The sequence below is a fragment of the Mytilus edulis genome, chromosome 9 (genome assembly GCF_963676685.1).
Source record: "Mytilus edulis chromosome 9, xbMytEdul2.2, whole genome shotgun sequence".
NCBI lineage: Eukaryota > Metazoa > Mollusca > Bivalvia > Mytilida > Mytilidae > Mytilus > Mytilus edulis.
In genome coordinates, this window is record NC_092352.1 from 12963407 (window position 1) to 12983572 (window position 20166).

The following is a 20166-nucleotide window of genomic DNA, read 5'->3' on the forward strand; positions in this document are numbered from 1 at the left end:
AGATCTATATAATATGCAGTAATGTTCAGACATTATTTGGGCACTTAATATGATGCCTCATTTTTTCGTCTTCACGTTACAATACTCTTTCAACAACTCTAAAGGTAGCATGTGACAATGTGAATTTTAGTCATTATTCAACATAAAATTGAGAATGAAAATGGGGAATGTGTCAAAGAGACAACAACTCGACTATAGAAAAAACAACAGCAGAAGGTCACCAACAGGTCTTCAATTTAGCGAGCAATTCCTGCACCCAGAGGCGTCCTTCAGCTGGCCCCTCAACAAATATATACTAGTTCAGTGATAATGAACGCCATACTCATTTCCAAATTGTACACAAGAAACTAAAATTAAAATAATACAAGACTAACAAAGGCCAGAGCCTCCTGACTTGGGACAGGTGCAAAAATGTTGTGGGGTTAAACATGTTTATGAGATCTCAACCCTACCCCTATACCTCTAGCCAATGTAGAAAAGTAAACGCATAACAATACCATTTTTACAATAGTAGTCAAAGAGAGGCGAAACATACCGGAGGGACATTCAAACTCATAAGTCGAAAATTTACTTACAACGCCATGGCTAAAGAAGTTAAAGACAAACAGACAACTAATAGTACACAAAACACGAGCCCTACCAAAACATAGGGCGATCTTAGATACTCCGGAATGGTAAGAAGACCATGTTCTACATTTTCAACTGGATTTATTGTTAATTTGTTTAATTCCAGAATATGCATACAAAATTAATGAAAGGACGTAAAACAAACAATAAACATTAGTATTTGTCAGTTTATTCTCTGACTACTGACAGGTCTCTCTGTCATGATAAAAAAAACATGACAACAAAACGAACTCAAAGACGCATTCAAAAACTTCTTTAAGTATTAAAACAAGTGAAAAAACAACTTCAATTCTCCAACCAAGATTCAGACGAGTTCAATAGAAAATGGTTGGTTAAACCTGATTTTATAGCTACCGAACTCTCCCAGACTTTGGATAAATATGAGTTGTATTTTTTTAAATTTTTTCCAAGACTAAAAATGGCCGATGCGAGGGTTTAAGTAAAGACCACAGTGTGTCCACAACATTTTAGTCAACTCCTTGCCTTAGAAAATAAAGAACCTTTGTAATGAAATCAGCATTTATTGAAAATATATAAACGGCAAAATGAATAAATCATTCACATCATTTAACAAAATTTTGTCTAGCTGAATCTATCTGACCATTTCATTCCTTTCTCCCTCCAAACAACACCTGCTGAAGAGTTTCTCGTATTTTCAATTTGAATATATGCATACTCTCCTGAAATAAGATATCAAATGTATATTTTACATAACCTTAAGTCTTGGTATTCAGTAAAAAAAAAATATATCTGTATTTTATCGTCAAATGATTTACTGAATATTTTTTTCCCAAAGTAAAGTCTACAATGTTACATAGGTGCTATAATTTTATTCTCTCAAGACTCATGATTAAACTTTAGAGAACTGGAAAATTTCGTACGTGGTATTGAAATAAAATTTCTAAAATTTGATCAACATATATTCAAAATTTCTAGATAAAAAAATATTCTTTAAGTTTGGAGGATATGTTTTCTACAAACAGTTATAGAAGGGATCCAACTGCTCTCCTTTTTTTTCTACTTGTTCCTTCACCTGTATGTAGCAGACTTCATACGTTATCTTCATCGAAAGACCGCAGAAGAGCTATTTATATCATTTGACGCTACTTTAAACTATGAAGATGATGTCTTCTCACCAAATAATTCAAGGTCAAGCGACTATAAGAACGGATGTATCCTACTTAAATTAAAAAGAAAAAAAAACCAAACAGATACACATATGTCCGTCTCGCATTTTGGCTTCCATCTAGAAATTGACAACGATGGTCGTTTGAGAACAAACTTTGCGACAAGATGATTTTAGCTTTTTCAATTTCTATGTAGCAACATTCCAGCAGCGCATGCACATCGAGTATATATCTCCAATGTGATACATTATTTCAGAGCCAGCATTTCATATCATGATTTCCTTGGTAGAGATTGCAACAGTTCCAAGTGGTGAGTTAAAATTATATCTTCGAAAATAAAACAAACACTTGGTTGAAGGTTATAGTATACTATAAACCGACTAATTTCGCTAGTAATCTATTTTTTGCAGTTTTCACGCGAATAAATCATAACGAATATGTAAGACTTGGATCTTTTATTATTAAACTATAATAAGCAAATTTGAGAATCACGAAATTAAATCGCTGTGAAATGGGCGAGTAAGTCTAAACTCAAAATAAATGGTGCGCGCAAATAAGTTGATTTACAGTATCTGGTTCTCAAATGACGACGGATGTGTTTCAATTGCCGTAACCACAATCTTGTCTATTATTGCTTTTCATGTTTACCTAGATCAAATTTGTTACAAGAGTTTATTTTAAAAAAAAGTTGTTATCATGAAATTATTAATCTTGTACATATTGCAAGAATTCATTTCTCACCATCGTCCTTCTATGTTTTGGACTAGCATGTTTACATTGAGGAGGTATGTCAAATATCTTTGTGTCTTTAATACCCGGTGTCACATTATAAACATCAATAGTCGACATGTCTACTTTATGATTGACGTATAAATGTACAGGAACACAGCTATCTAAAATAAAAACATTCTGAAACGAATATACAGTCTTAACACAGCCCTCAAATTGATTTTGTTTTTTTACAAAACTACTGTTTAGATAAAAACAACATAAAACCTTAGTGGCTGTCAACATTCATTAAATAAAATTTGTCAAATTTGTAATTTTATCAGTGAAATTAACATTACACAGGTTGGGTCGGTTCAAATACCTTGCTAGCTACAGTGAAAATTTCTGTATCCTTTGTTATAAAACGGGTGTACACATAAATGGCATTGTTTTTGTGCAGAACACGAAATATAATTTTAGGTGTATAATATAGATAAAAGAATAAACAATTTCATGACATTTTGTAAGGATAAGAAAGAAATCAACAGAAAGTAGCTGTTTGGTTTAAACATTTCAACTAGTTATAATAAACACGAGCATTTTAAATAGATGCTACAATTTTACATTCAAACCTGCATGACAATTGGCATTTTCAAAGTTCATCTTGTCAGTTGCTTTGCACTTTACATGTATCACACAATTCAAGTTAATAAATTAAAGAACAAAAAAGGGAGGATGAAAAATTAAAAAAAATCATTTAAACTTAACTAATGAATTGGAAATCCATAAATAAGGATTCACAATTTATTATTTTAGTAAATTTCACTTAGACTCTAGCAGAATCTCCTCTCACTCTACACACACATTCATTAATAATGATCACTAATAAATTCAGGACAAATAAAACTGTTATTTTATCATTTAGTCATCTGAGGAAGAATATTCGAACTTCTGAGCTGACCACACTTTACAGTTACTCTTTAATGTTTGTGCTTTGTGGAGAAGTCACAAACACCAATCTCATTTTGTATTGACTTAAGCACCTCATATCCTATTTGAATCACAACGTCCAGACTATAAAATCAATGATTAAAATTTATTAAAAAGGGGGATTTTCCAGTTTTCGGACAGATTTCTAATATGACATTGAAAAGTAATTGAACTTTATTCTATGAAAATGTGACGGGCGTATCATGCGCTCATGGCGCAGCTTTTTATTCATAATGTGAAATCTTCATCTATGACAAAACTGTAGTCAGGTAGTGTTTACATTGTTGGGAATCATATTACTCCATGTTGTACATAGTTACACTTTTTACAGATAAAAATTGAAACAATAATATATTTAATTGGAAGTGACAAGTACTTAGATAATACTAGCTTATCTGACATTTAATACCAGATGAAAGAGCGCTCCAGAAGAGCGAAAAATAGAGGGCTGTGTGGTGGACTGTATATATTAATGTCAACGTAAAGAGAATTAGGACTGATATGAAACATTAAAATTTACAATTTCTGAAGAAAGAGATTCTTAAAACTATTGGTGTTGTTAAAAAAATGAAAACTACTGTACACGTTTAATAATTTCTTGCGTCCGAATCGCTTTTCTGGATTTAACTCCATCCGGAACGCAAATGTGCATGTTGACAGATCAACAACAAACTAGTCATACTAGTTCCAAAGCCACAACAAAAATTTGACTAAATACATCTATAAACTGATTTTTTTGCGAGGGGAGGTCGTTGGCAAGTATGGAACTTATATTAGGCACTGAGAAGTGGAGCACGGTAAAGTTGATATTCAGATAACATAAAAAATCAGCTCGGCACATAACCGAGTATGGAATTAATGAAGTCGACCATAACCAATGAAGATCTATTTCATTTTGACACACGACCAAATCGATTAAAAAAGAGGGACGAAAGATTCCAGTGGGACAGTCAAACTCACAAATCGAAAACAAACTGACAACACCAAGGCTGAAAATGACAAAAGACAAACAGACAAACAATAGTACACACGACACAACATAAAAACGAAAGAATTAGCAACACGAACCCCGCCAAAAACTAGGAGTGAATGTACACGGATTGTTTTCTTTTATCATGTTAGTTTGTAAGCCATACCAATACATACCTCTTTCTATTGTTGCTCTAATGTTTGGGTTACTCTTACCGAGAGTAATGTTGTATGTGTTAGTGATAATGTGTTCTCCGACTATACCACTATACAGTAAATTATCGTCACCTTCAATATAAAAATTCAATGAAAAAAAAAAAAGACAACATGTCACATATCGGTTCCGGATATCTGAAACCCTCATTTGTCCTTTTATTAATATAACGACTTATATTTACAAGATTTTTTTCTATAATGTGCCTGTACCAAGTCAGGTATTTGACAGTCGTTATCCATTTGTTCGTTGTGTTTGAGCTTTTGATTTTGCCATTTGATTACGGACATTACGTTTTGAATTTTCTTCCGAGTTCGATGTGTTTGTTATCCTACTTTTTGACACTTGTGTCGAAGATGAAAAATGCAGACACTTTTAATTTACTTGTCGAATCTACCTTTTATCAATGTTTACATTTTATATTCGTTTTCTACAAATATCATATTTATTGGTTTAGTTGTTGTCTTGACACCATATTCATTAGTTTTCAAATTTAGTGTTCAAAAGTTGCATTCAAAGTTTATTTGTTGTCTAAATTGAAATGAACGCGACAATAGTTTACCAGTGTCTAAATCTTGTGAATCGAACAAGAAGAGACAAAGCAAAATAACAACCAACAGATGATCTAATCGCAACATATCTGAAAGTTAAAGTGGTAGTCTGTGTGGTGTCGGCGAAAGTACGATTTGTCATCACTTAAAAAATGAATTTTAATCTACAATTCCAATATATTTGATAGAACACTATCTGCTGAATGAGGCGATGTTGTCGACCTTGTCGCGATATATTCGATGTAGTCGGTCTAAACCATAAAACTTTTTGTATTACAAGGTTTACAAGTTTATTTCGTTGTAGTCTGTACATAAAGGGGTTTATTTATGACCTAGACCTACGTATGTACTTAAATACATGCTCAAAATTTAGTTTGGTGAATCATAGCACCCTTTATTTTGCACGTATACCATGAAATAACAAGCATCGAGATAACAAACAACAAATCGGGCCAATACGCCAACAAACAAATTTCGAAATCAAGATAATAAATAAACAAATCGATTTTATATTCTAATTCATTAATCAAGTACATGTAGTCATATTTATCATTTTCCATACTTTTTTTAATTTTTTTTTACAGTGGTTTAAATCAAAGATTCATATGCTTTATACTAAACGAGAAAATTATTTCTTACCTTGGATACACTGTTTAGTTATATTGACATCCAACTTTGTTATATCGCAGTGTACACCGTTTTCTAATTCATATCTATAATACTGAAATTGCAATCATCGTTTTAATTTAAATGATGATATTTACCATTCTGCATTACGATCAAACTTTGATCAAATCGCAGAATTTTCATGAATATTAATGATATTCAATATTCATTTACCATAAACTGGCATAAACGAAATGGCAAAAAATGAAAAGACAAACAGACAAATAAGAGTACACAACGAAGACACAACATAGAAAATGAAACAAAGCAACACAAGCACCGCCACTTGAGGTGATCTCAGATCCTCCCAAAGGGTAAACAGATCCCTATTCCATATGTGACAGCCGACAAGAGAGTATATTGTTTTTTTCTTTTATCTTTCTTTCTTTCTTCTTTTTTTTTTCTCTTTTTCCCACAGTATATTGTTGAGATTATTTCATTTACACTTGTAAACAATTGTTTATATTCTTTACGAAATTTGTTTCATTTGCACAATTTTTATCCAAAAGCTAAATTTAAACAAAAATCAGTATATTAGTAGTTTAAACTTCTTCATTTAGAGTGTATTGGGGAACAAGTTATTGCATCTTATATTAATCCCAGTCCACTTTGTGGGTGCGAGTGCTGCCTTGTAGCGCCATTAGCCTTTTGAAATATAAAATTAGTTAACAAATTGAGTTTAGAGTAGATCTTAATTCATAAAAGTACCTAGACGAAAAACATCTCAAACTCACATACTTACAAAAAAAAAAATACCAAGCGGAAAATCAAACACTTATTAATCGGAAAAGAACTGACAATGACATGGCAAACTCCGAAAAACGACAAATCGCCAAACCACTGTATACAACATAAAAACTATAGGCTCAATAACACAACAAACACCGGGAGTGACGCAAGGAGATAATACTGCACATCTAGTAACCCGTTTTGCTGCTGGTGTTAGCACGAACTCAATGTTAAATCTAAACGGTCGGCCACTTTCCTTATTGATGTAACGATAATTGAAACATATCCATCTTCATTTGGGAAACAGATATTCCTTAACTTCAACGCAATCGGGATGGCATCCGTGAATATTCGAAATAATGATTTCAACTTTTAAAAGCTCCTTTTAACTTTTGGCATATAAACTTCTTTTTAAGAGGCAACATTCTATCAAAGAGATCGTGATAGGAAACTTAAGCTTTGGAATATCATGTAATCTGTGCGTTTGATACTACATATGCAGGCGGTTCAAGTATTGCTACATAAATATGGAAATCACAATTGGGAACTTGAAATCATCTCTATTGTGGTAAAGTTTTTTCTCAACAATTCTTCATGGTTTATTCCTAGATAGTCCGTTTGACTTCTATAAATCTTCAAAAATTATTCTTAAAAATTCATTTTTAAAGATAATTTTTTTTTCTTCATGTATGTTAATGTATGATATATACGAACTCTGACTATGAATATCATAATTTTAAACCTATAATCAAGAAAGTTACTCATTAGGTCTCTATGTTACTTCAATTTATTTTAATATAAAATACTCAATGGAGTACGTATGAGTAGTGTAACAGCCTTCCATTCAAAACAAAAACATTAGACATGTGCTCTTAACCTGTTTCATTGTACCATGTGACTTTACTCATTTAAATAACTTTGGTCATGTGTGCATGCTTTTGTACTTTTCATTGAATACAGAAAGCTCAGTAATCACATGACCAGAGTTATTTAAATGAGTAAAGTCACATGGTACAATAAAACAGGTTTAGAGCACATGTCTAATGTTTTTGTTTTGAATGGAAGGCTGTTACACTACTCATACGTACTCCATTGAGTATTTTATATTAAAATAAATTGAAGTAACATAGAGACCTAATGAGTAACTTTTTTTATTATAGGTTTAAAATTATGATATGCATAGTCAGAGTTCGTATATATCATACATTAACATACAGGAAGAAAAAAAATATTTGTCTTTAAAAATGAAATTTTAAGAATTATTTCAAACGGATTATAGATGTAAGTCAATATATGAGACATGCTTAATTGTATCCGTTTTTTTACTTTATTTCAGTTTCAGTGGGATCGATGCGTTTTACAGAGTAATCAAACTTTGAATGAATTATTTCGTGTGAGTACATCATCTTCATATCGGAACGTGACGTTAAATAATAATGTTAACTAATTTTCAGTCTGCAAAAGAAGCTGATGTATGAATATAAAATAAAAGGATGTGGTATGATTGTCAATGAGACAACTCTCAACTTCTCAAAAGTTAACAAAAATACACATTAAAAAAACCTTGATCATAGTTTGTGTTTATACTTTGTTTTCTACTGTATAACTTTAAAATAACTTTTCCTAGAAGTTCTGTATTTTTTTCTTATTTAAGGACATTAACTGTGTTACCGGGCAACCAGTTACACTTGTAATTAATGCAAATTTGCATTATTGTTCGAGAACGTAAAATTATTTAAAAATAGATTAAGTATTTCAATAGTTATCAAACTTAATAAAGCTACATTTAAAAGGTTTTAAACCTCTGTAAACTTGTGTTGATAATTTACTTTTTGAATCATTTCATAAATCTTAACATATTCCACTATTTTGCAATAAATATATACAAAACAAAGTTACCAAAATAAATATGTAATGGTTTAAAATTAATGTCAATATTATACGACATTGGTCAATATTTTCCCCTCATTATATTCTTAGACAAAATATCCTCGACATGACATGTGCAATTCGCGGCTGCTGATTTACAGACCTAAATCAGAATTTAACCAGAGCACTACTTATTAAAGGATGATACTCTGATCAGCCAGATAAAAATCCCGATAATCAGACTAACTTACAAAGTATTATGTATTGGTATCTGATACTAATAGTTATTCAGAGTTGTAAAAATCCTCATTACCGGATCACAGTCGAGGTTAAGTGACAACTCCTCAAAGATATCAGGATTATAACTTGATATGAGAAACGCGCGGTTTGTCTTCGCAAGACGCGTCAGTTGCGCTCGGGTTGAAATAATTAGTATGTCAAATACGTACTTGTGATTTGAAATTTCCTCGGAGTTCAGTATATTTGTGCTTTTACTTTTGAATGGTTTATTGATCAACAAATAGCATTCTAGATACACATAATAAGACCTAACCCATATCTAAAAAAACCGTATTAACATTTGATTAGGAATTCAACTTAGAAGCGAGACGTGTCAGTGTCCACTAATCTTGTATTTACTGATAATCTCATGCGCATATATTTTTTTAAAATATAATTTATGACTATGATCCAAAGGGATGGTTATGATGTCGATTTAAAAAAACTTAAAAAGACAAAATAAGGTACGAAGTTGAAGAGCATTGACCAGCTTATGTAATCTATTCTTGATGTAGAAAAGCCTTCCTACATTATATTTCAAATGTTCAAACGTTTAAATATGTCTGCACAGAAAATCAAACCCCGAGATCATACATTGTACTTACATTCTTATAGTCTTCGAGATATAATGCTGAATACTGCTTCTTTTTTGGATCCGCAAAAGGACTCTCTCCGACTAGTGTTGCATTTATAACAGTTCTAGAATTTATAAAATCGTAAGCAACATCAGCCATACCGTAGGTATGAACTGCATATGGAAAAACAAAAAAGTCTACATACAGACGTCCTTCCCATTGGTCTGGAGCACAACATACAGGAGTCGATATCGATGCACGTAGACTTGTTAGCACCACAATCAGTATTAACCCCTCTCCTCTTGCTGCATACATATTTTGTGGGTCACAGAAAGTTTAACACAACGATAAATATAGTTATAAAAATGTCTATAACTCATCATAATGAAGATAAATTATGTAACAGTTATTGTACAATCAGGTATTGATGTATTTCGGGTCAAGTAGATAGGGCTATCCATTTAGGTGTGCAGTATATAAACTCATCATAGATAGATACCAGGATACAAATTCCGTTCGCCGTACGCGCGTTTCTTTTACACAAGACTCATCAGTGACGCTCGAATGAAAAGAGATCAAATAGTATCTAAGAAAGGTTTTAAGATTTGCCATCAGCTTACTTGCGCATTTGGGATTTTTTTTTTCAAACAAATATATTTCATATGCGAAAGATCAAACAAATACAATAAGTATAAAGAAACGCACAACAAGTCAAGAATAGTTGTAACGATAATACACAACTGACAATATATAGTGGGAGATATTGTGGAGATAATTGTGCAAATCGTGATACAAGCATGAAATTTGTTATAGAGGTTGACTGAACGATAATTAAAAAAAAATCAGGTGCTGGCCATAAAAAATTTTCATTTTTTCAAGATGGCCACCGCTTATTTTAAAAATGGCATCATATCCAGTTCGCTTCATTTCGTAAATCCTTTGAAAGCTGTGCTATAGGTATAATCCAAAGTCAATGTTGATAAAACATAAATAACAGTTCCTTAAGTATGATAAAACAATACATAATTGACAAATCGTGCCTTGTTTACAGCAAATGTTGATGTTACCGTACATAATGCAAGCAAATGCTTCTATGATGTCCATGTCTCTATCTTCATACAAAACTCAAGCGAACAACATCCTTTACATCTGGAAATAATTTCAATGTCTGCCAAGCTGACCTATTCACTTTCCCACCAAACGCTGACATAGTGTCACAGAATACATGGAAGGAAATAATAGCAGCTGCACGATGACCAAGCACATTTGATATGTCATAAACATGAAGCCATCGAAAGTCTTTATTCCCTTAAAAACCTACCACCACTTTGTCCATACCTAATACTACGAGATCTGCAATCCTTATACTATTACATCTGTATCAGTACTACTTAAAATTACTTTTATCAACCATTTTCAGCAGCCAGCTTATCATGGACAAACATACGTGTATCTGCTTATTGTTGGTTATAAAGGGATAGCTGGGAAGTATCCGTATTGAAATTGAAAAGAATATTTCACCTTGAGTAACATAAACATTTTCATAAGTCTCTAAAGAAGCAATTCTGTCGGCAACAAAACTGAATCATTCCGTTTTCTCATCTATACAAAAAAACGAATCCAAATCCTTGACGTTCTATCAGAACCAACAACTTTTCGTCTAACACCAGCTCCTTGCCTTTTCTCGGTCCAGCCGTTAAATTATTCATTTAGTAAACATCAATTACAATGTCTACTCTTCAATACTTATCAATGCAAGATTGTATGTGAGGCGTTTTGACATCGATTGCATAATCATCAAATAGTTTTGCACGTGGTGGCATGGAATTGACCGTTGATGGTCCCCCAAATGGAAATGCATCAGAATTTGGATCAGTTGACGGCAACTTGCACAATGTTTCAAGTATACCCATTTGCTGCAATTTAATAACAAGGTTTAAAGTGACATCCTTAGACAAGAACAGAGAAGTAATTTTTTTTTCATGGATAAAGAAATCTTCCAAGTCAAACTGTCTAATTTGACAGAAAATGAAAATTCTAGAAAAAAAGATCGCAATCACTTTTCATGTTCCTTAGCTTTGTTTTTTGACATAGTCATTTCCAGATACATTTAACGGCTACAATAGGAAATCGTTCTTTTTTATCTGGGTATGAAAAGCAGATTTTCCTTCGTTTTGCATTTACTTTAAAAGATTTTCGAATTATTCGAACCCAATATCTTGGAGTTTATATACATATCTCACCTGCCTTTGAGTCAATAATTTCCTTAAAACAATCAATTTTGTACAAATCTTACGATTGTTGTAGAAAAAAGTAAAATCAGAAGATGGATTTCCAAACTCGGTCATAACTTCAGAAAGCCTTTGACTCTTTTAAAAAAAATCCTTTTGTGTTTTCATAGAGTCTTCATGATGACGTCCATCTGTTTTAAAATGACTTAAACCACTATTTCGTTCAAATTCATATACCAGTCTACTGACATCCATCCATCCATCGTCTCAAGGGGATCTACGGTGGCACCAACATCGCCCTTCACAATTGCATTATACTGTGGTTGTCCCTGATCAATTGTGATATAAGAAAAAAAAACTTGCTGTTTTTACGAACAGTTAAATTACCGTTGGCACCTTAATGTTGATGCTCGTGAAGGGAAGCCACATCTCGGAGATGGATCCGTTACCGTCGAACATAACTTTCATGATCTGGACCCAAAAAATACGGTATCATGCTTGATATGGACTGTTTGTGAGGTACGATATCTGACTCATAAGATGGGCGTACCGCCGGAAGAATAAAAGTTCTAAATTCATAATTTTACTACAGATATAAAACTATGGTCGAGATGACTGTCTTTCCTTGCACCAGTCTATCAAATAATTGAACCACACAGAGTCATGAGATGTATTTTCTGCGTTTAGACATTAATGGTTCAAGCAAAATGATTCGCATGTCTAGACCTAGGTTCAATTTAATATATATGAAAATAATATGACATTCTAGGGGTTTCAATGTCGGCTTCAGTGAGGGCGCAAGTTCATCAACTTTCAGGCAATATATCCCCATGAATTTTAAAACAAACTATTTTAATGTACTGTCCACCAAACATAACGATAAACTTATCTTCTCCGTACAAATCTGGCCATGCATTCATACTGGACTTACTTACCCAAAATACCAAAAGTGGTTGATCTGCAACTATAATTGATGTTTGGTCGGGATTTTGAAAAAATAACCACTTTTTTCACCTATCCATATTATGATTGATCAATTCAACTGAATGGACGTGTTTTCAAACAGTGTCATCATATAACATAATTGAATAGAAGAGTATAATTTTTTAGAGGAATGAAATGACGACCAAGGTATTTTTACGAAATTCAAATCATCCTCTGTTACAAACATGAACTATGATTTACATCAGTGTGCCCTGGTAATGGGTGCAAATCGCTCTGTATGTATATAAATAGTTTGCGCATGTGCAAAATTGATAAACGTATTTGTTTCATAACCTTAAATAATTTTATCAAACCAATTCATAATATCATTAAAAATTCAAAAGCACCAAATAAATAGTAAATAGTTCGAATGTTTATTGTGAGTTTTGTTATATTTTCGCGCATGCGCAAACCATGAAGAGTCAAATTTTTATTTCTATTAAATACATCAAATGCAAGGAATGTCGCCACCAAACCATATCATATTTTTCACTAAAAGAAGGTCAAGGAACAAGTTTTGTAGAAAATTAAGTATTTTTGAACTCGAAAAAACAGCCATTTTTGAAAAAGGCCGTGGCCATCTTAAAAAAATGTTTTTTTTTCATGGCCAGCAATTTCATCTTAAAAAGTACATAAAAATGATGCTTCGTGCTAACTTTCATGCTTGTATCATCATTTGCATAATTCCCTCGATTTTGCTTGCTAATATCTTCCACTAATATAATGTTGTGTTAAGGTTTTAATTTCTTACATATGCATTACAAAATATTGAAAACAACACGTTAAATAATTTCATGCGTCCGAAGCGCTTTTCTGGGTTTCCCTTCATCAGGAACGCTCAAAGCCATACATTTGAAATCCTAGGATGTATAAGTACCGAAACCGCTGTAGGGCTTTATGTCAAAATACCTAAAATATATAGCCAAATTCGTCTAAAGTCAACTTTGCCTGAGGGAGTTGTAACCTTAGTTTCTTAATAATTTCAAAATTTATAAACGGACAATTTAAGATAAGTATGTACAACATTACACTTTGTACATAACATGTTTAAGTATATGTATAAAATACAATGCATGTATATATGCTAAACTAAGTCCTTTTTGCGCGTTTTAAAAATTCGTTATGAGTCTAGAACAAATAATCGATGAATGATCTTTCATTTACCGGATCTTTACATTTATAAACAGAATACAGGAGCAAATTGGGCATGTTTAAAATAAGTCATAAAGCAATGTACATTGATTTTTTTGTATATTTCCATTTTGCTTAATAAACTTTTCCGTAACTGTTGTTGAATGATTTGGTATATATAATTTGTTCTTTTGTAATCAGTTATAACTGTTTACCATACAGTGCACGTTTTTTTACATTCTTTCATAAAGGGTTTCTACTCGCACTTGCGCTGTGAGGTGGCTTGTTTGGACAGAATGTGAACTAAATACATTTTTTTTTATGAATGGCTGAATTTAATACCGTTGGTTTACGTGACCGTTGTTCTTGATAAAACGTTTACTGGAAACTAGGACTACTCAAACTTTCAGGTAAAAGCTAATTGGGACATGTTCAAATCCTACGCTTATACAGGATAAATACAGTGAAAAAACACAAACGCTAAATGTCAGAACATACACACCCGAATGATATTTTATTTTTTGAATACTAGTTTAACATAAAACTTGTATTACTTGATTTTCTCCGTTATTAGAAGGAATACAAATTTAAAACTTTGTGAATGAACATATTTTGATGATAAGTAAAAAATCGCGGACTTTCCCTACAAATGTATACTTTTAAAAGGTAAGAAAAAGTTCACCTGCTAGAATACAGGGCAAAGCTCTATAACATGTCCCTTAATTATTAGTATGTGAAGTTCTTTTGTTGAACAGTAGGTTCAATAGTTTAATATATATGATAACCATGTTTACCTTACTTAATGCGAATTATTTTCACTTTTATCAGAGAGTTTAATAAAACTATCATGGTAATTGATTATTTAATCAAATATGGTTTTCGTATTCAAATCGAGAATCCAGGTAAACAAACAATCTTTTCAAAAGAGTTAACGTTACGCAAATAACACTGCCATAAATCCATTTCAAGGTTACAATATCTTCCATTTTATATAATCAGGTTTTACAGATGTACTCTTAATTTATTTACAATATTATCTCATTTCTTATCCCAGGCATAGATTACTTTAGCCATCTCTGGCACAACTTTTTGGAATTTTTTGTTCTCAATGCTCTTCAAACTTCGGTACTGGCATGAAAATACGGATTTTTTGTGTTATTAAAATTTGCTGTTACAAAATATTAGAAATAATTATAAATTAAGGAATGTATCTCCCTCATGCAAAGCTCTGATTCCTTTCACGGATTTGGCTATACTTTTTGGACCTTTTGGATTATAGCTCTTCATCTTTTATATAAGCTTTGGATTTCAAATATTTTGGCCACGAGCATCACTGAAGAGACATGTTTTGTCGAAATGCGCATCTGGTGCAAGAAAATTGGTACCGTTAATTTTATTACACTTGTTTGGCTTTCAACTATTTTCATCTGAGCGTAACTGCATAATGAGTCTTGTATAGACCAATTGTCCGTCTGGAGTATCAAATTATAAACCTGGTACCTTTGATAAATATTCACACCACCGGGTCGATGATACTGCTGGTGGACGTTTCGTCCCCGATGGAATCACCAATCCATTAGTTGGCATTTCGGTGTAGACATGAATACCAATTATAATGGTAATTGTTTTAAATAAACTGTTTGCTAAAGTATGAATTATTCGAAATACTAAGGATTTTCTTATCCCAGGCATAGATTACCTTAGTCGTATTTTGCACAACTTTTTAGAATTTTGGGCCCTGAATACTCTCAACTTTATACTATTACTTGTTTGGCTTTCTAACTATTTTGATCTGCTCGTCACTGATAAGTATAATGTAGATGAAACGCTCGTCTGGCGTATCAAATTATAAGCCTAGTACCTTTGATAAATATTTGAATTCAACAACTCAAATATTGTTATCATATGATGATGTTGGACGCCTTCAATTTAAATCTTTGACAAATATGACGATTCCCCACTGTAAACTTCCCTTTTCTCAGTAATGACGTATTCATTGTAAAATCGTATATTGTTTAAAGAGAGAGTATCACTCATTCTTCACAAAATTCTTTGTGTTCAGTGCTCAATTGTGTGTCGATGTCAAAACTTACTGACATGCTTTCGCGGTCTAAGATCTTAAAATGATCTGATAATTAATTGAGTGTGTCCAATACAACTATTGAATAATTGTATAATTGTATATAGATACCCATGGTGGGCCTTGAATGCATATATAGAACGAAACGTTAACCATATCGACACACTAATAACGAGTTCAAAAACAAAATCTCCAAAATTACCGAACTCCAAAGAAAATTCTAAACGGAAAGTCCCTTCGCTTATGGCAAAATCAAAAGCTCAAACACATTAAACGAATGGATAACAGCTGTCATATTGCTGACTTTGAACAGACATTTTCTTATGTAGAAATGGTATATTAAACCTGGTTTTACAGCTAGCTAAACCTCTCACTTGTATGACAGTCGTATAAAATTCCATTATATTGACAACGATTGTGAACTGAACAAACAGACATAAAAGGTAAAACTGTTAAAAATAGGGACACAGCAGTCAACATTGTGTTATAATCTCAATCACTGTAAAAACAAACAATGTGTAACAAAGAAGCGCACAAATATATTCCCCCAGATATTGTTTTCACTTTATGAGATTTGAACAGCGGTAAACTATGTCGATTCAAAACCAGTAGACGTATCAGGAAGAACAATTGTAATCGACAAAGCATTATAATAAAATTAATCTACCAATCATAAACAATATGTAATAAATATTCGCGTTTCATATAGGAGCGAGGTCTTTTTATAAAAGAGAGGCGAAAGATACCGAAAGGACATTAAAATTGATAAGTCGAAAATAAACTGAAAAAGTCACGACTTAAAAAGAAATAGACAAACAGACAAAAACTAGCACACAATACAAAACATACAAAACTGAAGACTGAGCAACACGAACAACAGCAAAAACTGGGGGTCATATCAATTGCCCCGCGATACTATGCAGATCCTGTTCACATGTGGCAGCTGTCGTGTTGCTCATGTTAGTACAAACCTGGTACTAAGTTTAATTCGGTATGGCACGTATCCCGGATTTGCATATAGGCAAAACTTAGTTTCAAACCTTAGATACAATGTTTAGTCCCACTTGTCGCAACCCCAATCCTGTCTTGTTTTCTTTGATCGTTACATACAATTGTAATTTATTACCGTGATTTTACTTGCAATGAGTAACACGACGGTTTACAATAGTTTAGTAGGTCGACCAATAAACCCCTTAATGCTGAACGGTGGATGTGAGGTCAAGAGCATACAGATATACCAATGTTGACCTATAACATTGTTAACTAATGAAAAACTGAACAAAATAGAAAACTTAAACCCACCAATGATTTGGTTAATTTAGACGAAACAAACGAGATCAATGTATCGTGCACTTGTCGGGCAAAGAAAATCCTTAAAATAAGACCAAACATTTGAAGCTCCATTCTTACTGATCAATGACAAGAAACATACGGATAATGTCATAGTATACCTCTCAGATGGGTTCGAACAATAAAGCGTACAGATAGAGGTCAGATAAATGCGAGCAATGATTATGAAGCATACAAATAGGGTCATCAGATACCAGACAGACGGATGTGAACAATAAAGAATGCAAATGGGATCATGTTTTACTAGCAGACGGAAATAACCAATGTGCAATCTAAAACAAGTACCTGTCGGACGAATTTTAAAAATAAAGCATACAAAGTGGGCCATTTGATACATGTCAGAGGGATGTGAAAGAAAACATACAAAGGAAACATCTAGTACCTATCAGACGAATGTGGAGGGGATGTTATAGAGAGGGTCATAGTATACATGTCAAACTTATGTGAAAGAAATCTTACAGAGTCATCTGGCACCTATCGGATGGGTGTGGGGTGGGCAAATAGACGGCTTCAAGAAATGAATCTTACTGAGAGAAATATTTTTTTTCAAGAAGATCAAAACAATAATACATACGGATAGAATGATTTGATACCTGTCCGACCAAACGAATCTTTAAAAAAAAAAGCATACAGAAAGGTCAGCTCACACCTGGCAGCCGAATTTGAAGAAAAGTGCAAGCAAAAAGGGTCATTTGATACTTGTAAGACAGATGCAATGAAAAAAAAGAGAAGATCATTTAATTACATATTTCTTGTCAGATTGAAACAATGAAGCATACATATATAAATTTCCTGACAGACGGATGGATACAATGTGCTGATACTTATATTTTTATAGGCATCGATACATAATACTGCTAGACTTAAGGCTTCAAAAGTGGGCTGTCTTGGATACACAATTGTTGCATTTAGAAAGGCTTTGGTTTGGGAATCGTTATCAACATCATAATGTCAGCAGTGCACTGTCTTAATACATGTGTTTTCCCATTGTTCCAGGACACAAAACGCAGGTGTCAATGCCACTACACTCACTACTTCTTTATACTACAAACATACCACTTCTCTTGATGTTAAAATGTTGTTTGGTGAAATGTATTTCAAAGTACCTTAATAAATGATGGTCACATAGATGTTGTCTCATGATAATTTATAAAACTTTTGAATTTTTGAAAGACTAAGGCTTTTCTACCTTTTTGTGTATTTTGTGAGCATATTGTACGGTTTGCTGACGATTCTGTATTTGGATTATAAACCAAAAGATAATTTGATTTGCTATGATTACTTCATTCGAAGCAATGAAAGCATTTAGTTAATCATTTGAAAATGTGGATAGTATTACTGATGTTTATGATTCAGTTTTATTTGTTTAGGGGCCAGTGAAGGACGCCTCCGGGTGCGGGAATTTCTCGCTACATTGAAGACCTGTTGGTGACCCTCTGCTGTTGTTTTTTTATTTGGTCGGGTTGTTGTCTCTTTGACACATTCCCCATTTCCATTCTCAATTTTATTATGGATGAATGGAATACAAAAATGTATGTCAAACAAAAATAAATGAAAAACAGGATGGTTATTTATATGTGTATCCCAAACATCCAAACGGACTTGGCTGTATATTTTAAAAACCTCTTATGACTTTTTACAATATTTAAAATACTAACAAGATACTGAATATTGACCTAACAAAAATCTAACGTACGTAATGAGTTACTTTCTAAATGTAAAAATTGTATCAAAAGTACTGGTAATCGAAAGTAGCAACTTGACCGCGGCAGACATACTACGCAATGACCAAAACGAAAACAAAAGCCCCCGAAGAATGTTAATTCCACATCTGGCAAGGATATAGCATTCTTACATTTATTGTTATCCTTTTCTCAATAAACTAATATTTCTTAAGGAACAAATAACTTGTTAAATGTACATATTGTTGAGAGCATTCAAGTCATCAAAAACGAGGGAGGGGTAAATTACTTTTTTCTTCATATCACGAATTGACGAAAAAAATCAGGATTACTCTTTTGGTAAAATCGTCAAAGCACCAAACCTGCTCGTAATTTAAATAATTCTCCACTAACAGGTCAGCATAACATCAAAGACCAGTTGTTTACCAATTTACTCTTAACTTTCATTATAACCATAACAGTTTTCGAGATAACAAACCAGCAGAAGTGCTTAAGTGCAAAAACTTTTATCTGGTCCAATTGTATAACATTATTGTAGATCTTGTACTGCAACTACCATTTTCTTGTATACTACTACGGGTGTATTTAACGACCTTGAATACCCACAAAGATATCATACGGTTGGTCATGTTGTTTACAAATTATGATTATGTGTTCTTCTTGTGAAGATAATAAGCAAAAACAGGCAAAAACGGGCACAAACCCTCATTTTAGGTCATTTTTGTATATATTTTCAATGATCATTTTTGTTGTCAACAGTTTCTGTCTATTTTATCATAGTTTTCAAGAGTATTAATCAAAACTCTAAAAATAATTTTAAAATCTTCATTTCAGGGCATTAACCTTAGTTGTCTGACAGTTTCAGTCATACCAGCATTTTTGAAGATCATTTTTACAGGCACAGTTTTTGTCCATCTAATTTGGTAATTTGAAATAGTAAGCAAATATACGAAAATAAGTCAATATTCGTCACTAATCTATAGTGTAATAACCAGACTTGGGGTCAATTACATTGGAATGTAATTAATTAAATTACACATTACATTGCAAAAATGATCAATTACACTAATTACACATTACACAGTTTTTGAAATGTAATTAATTAAATTACAATTACTTTACTAAAGTAATTAATTAAATTACACATTACATTTCATCATATTTTTTAACAATATTATACATGCATGTGTAAAATATTCATGTAACCATAGTTTAAGCGTTGCATTTGATAATCATTAGTTATTTTAATGTTTTGTCATTTAGTCTGAATCTCTCTGATCTGAACAATTTGACAGCAATTCTAAAAAGTCTTTCGACAGGAACACATGTGTATTGATATTGCTTGATCAGAAGATCATCATATTGATAGGAGAGGGAATTTGTTCCTATTAACTTGTCAATACA

The 20166-nt window shown here is 32.5% G+C and overlaps 1 protein-coding gene across 2 annotated transcripts; it reads right to left on the bottom strand.

Moving 5' to 3' along the window:
• Positions 1-1128: 1128 nt before the first annotated feature.
• LOC139489526 (ependymin-related protein 1-like) lies at positions 1129-9792 on the bottom strand. Of its 2 annotated transcripts, none has more exons than XM_071276023.1 (5): positions 9335-9792; positions 5826-5907; positions 4599-4709; positions 2496-2647; positions 1129-1307 (listed from the first exon to the last, which is right to left on the bottom strand). In XM_071276023.1, exons 1-5 carry the CDS (start codon positions 9617-9619, stop codon positions 1233-1235), a joined length of 705 nt encoding a protein of 234 aa, XP_071132124.1. In that variant the 5' UTR covers positions 9620-9792; the 3' UTR covers positions 1129-1232. The 2 variants fall into 2 exon arrangements, with proteins under 2 accessions (XP_071132124.1, XP_071132123.1); XM_071276022.1 differs by having other exon boundaries at positions 2496-2643; positions 4595-4709; positions 9335-9771.
• Between the last annotated feature and the right edge of the window lie 10374 nt (positions 9793-20166).

Bases quoted from the DNA above. Each gene is read 5' to 3' on its own strand.
- LOC139489526 (XM_071276023.1), bottom strand. From the start codon at position 9,619: ATGTATGCAGCAAGAGGAGAGGGGTTAATACTGATTGTGGTGCTAACA. The intron at 4,710-5,825 runs GTAAGAAATAAT...TTTATATTGAAG, and splicing joins AACTAAACAGTGTATCCAAG to GTGACGATAATTTACTGTAT. The intron at 2,648-4,598 runs GTATGTATTGGT...TTTTTATTTTAG, and splicing joins TAGAGCAACAATAGAAAGAG to ATAGCTGTGTTCCTGTACAT.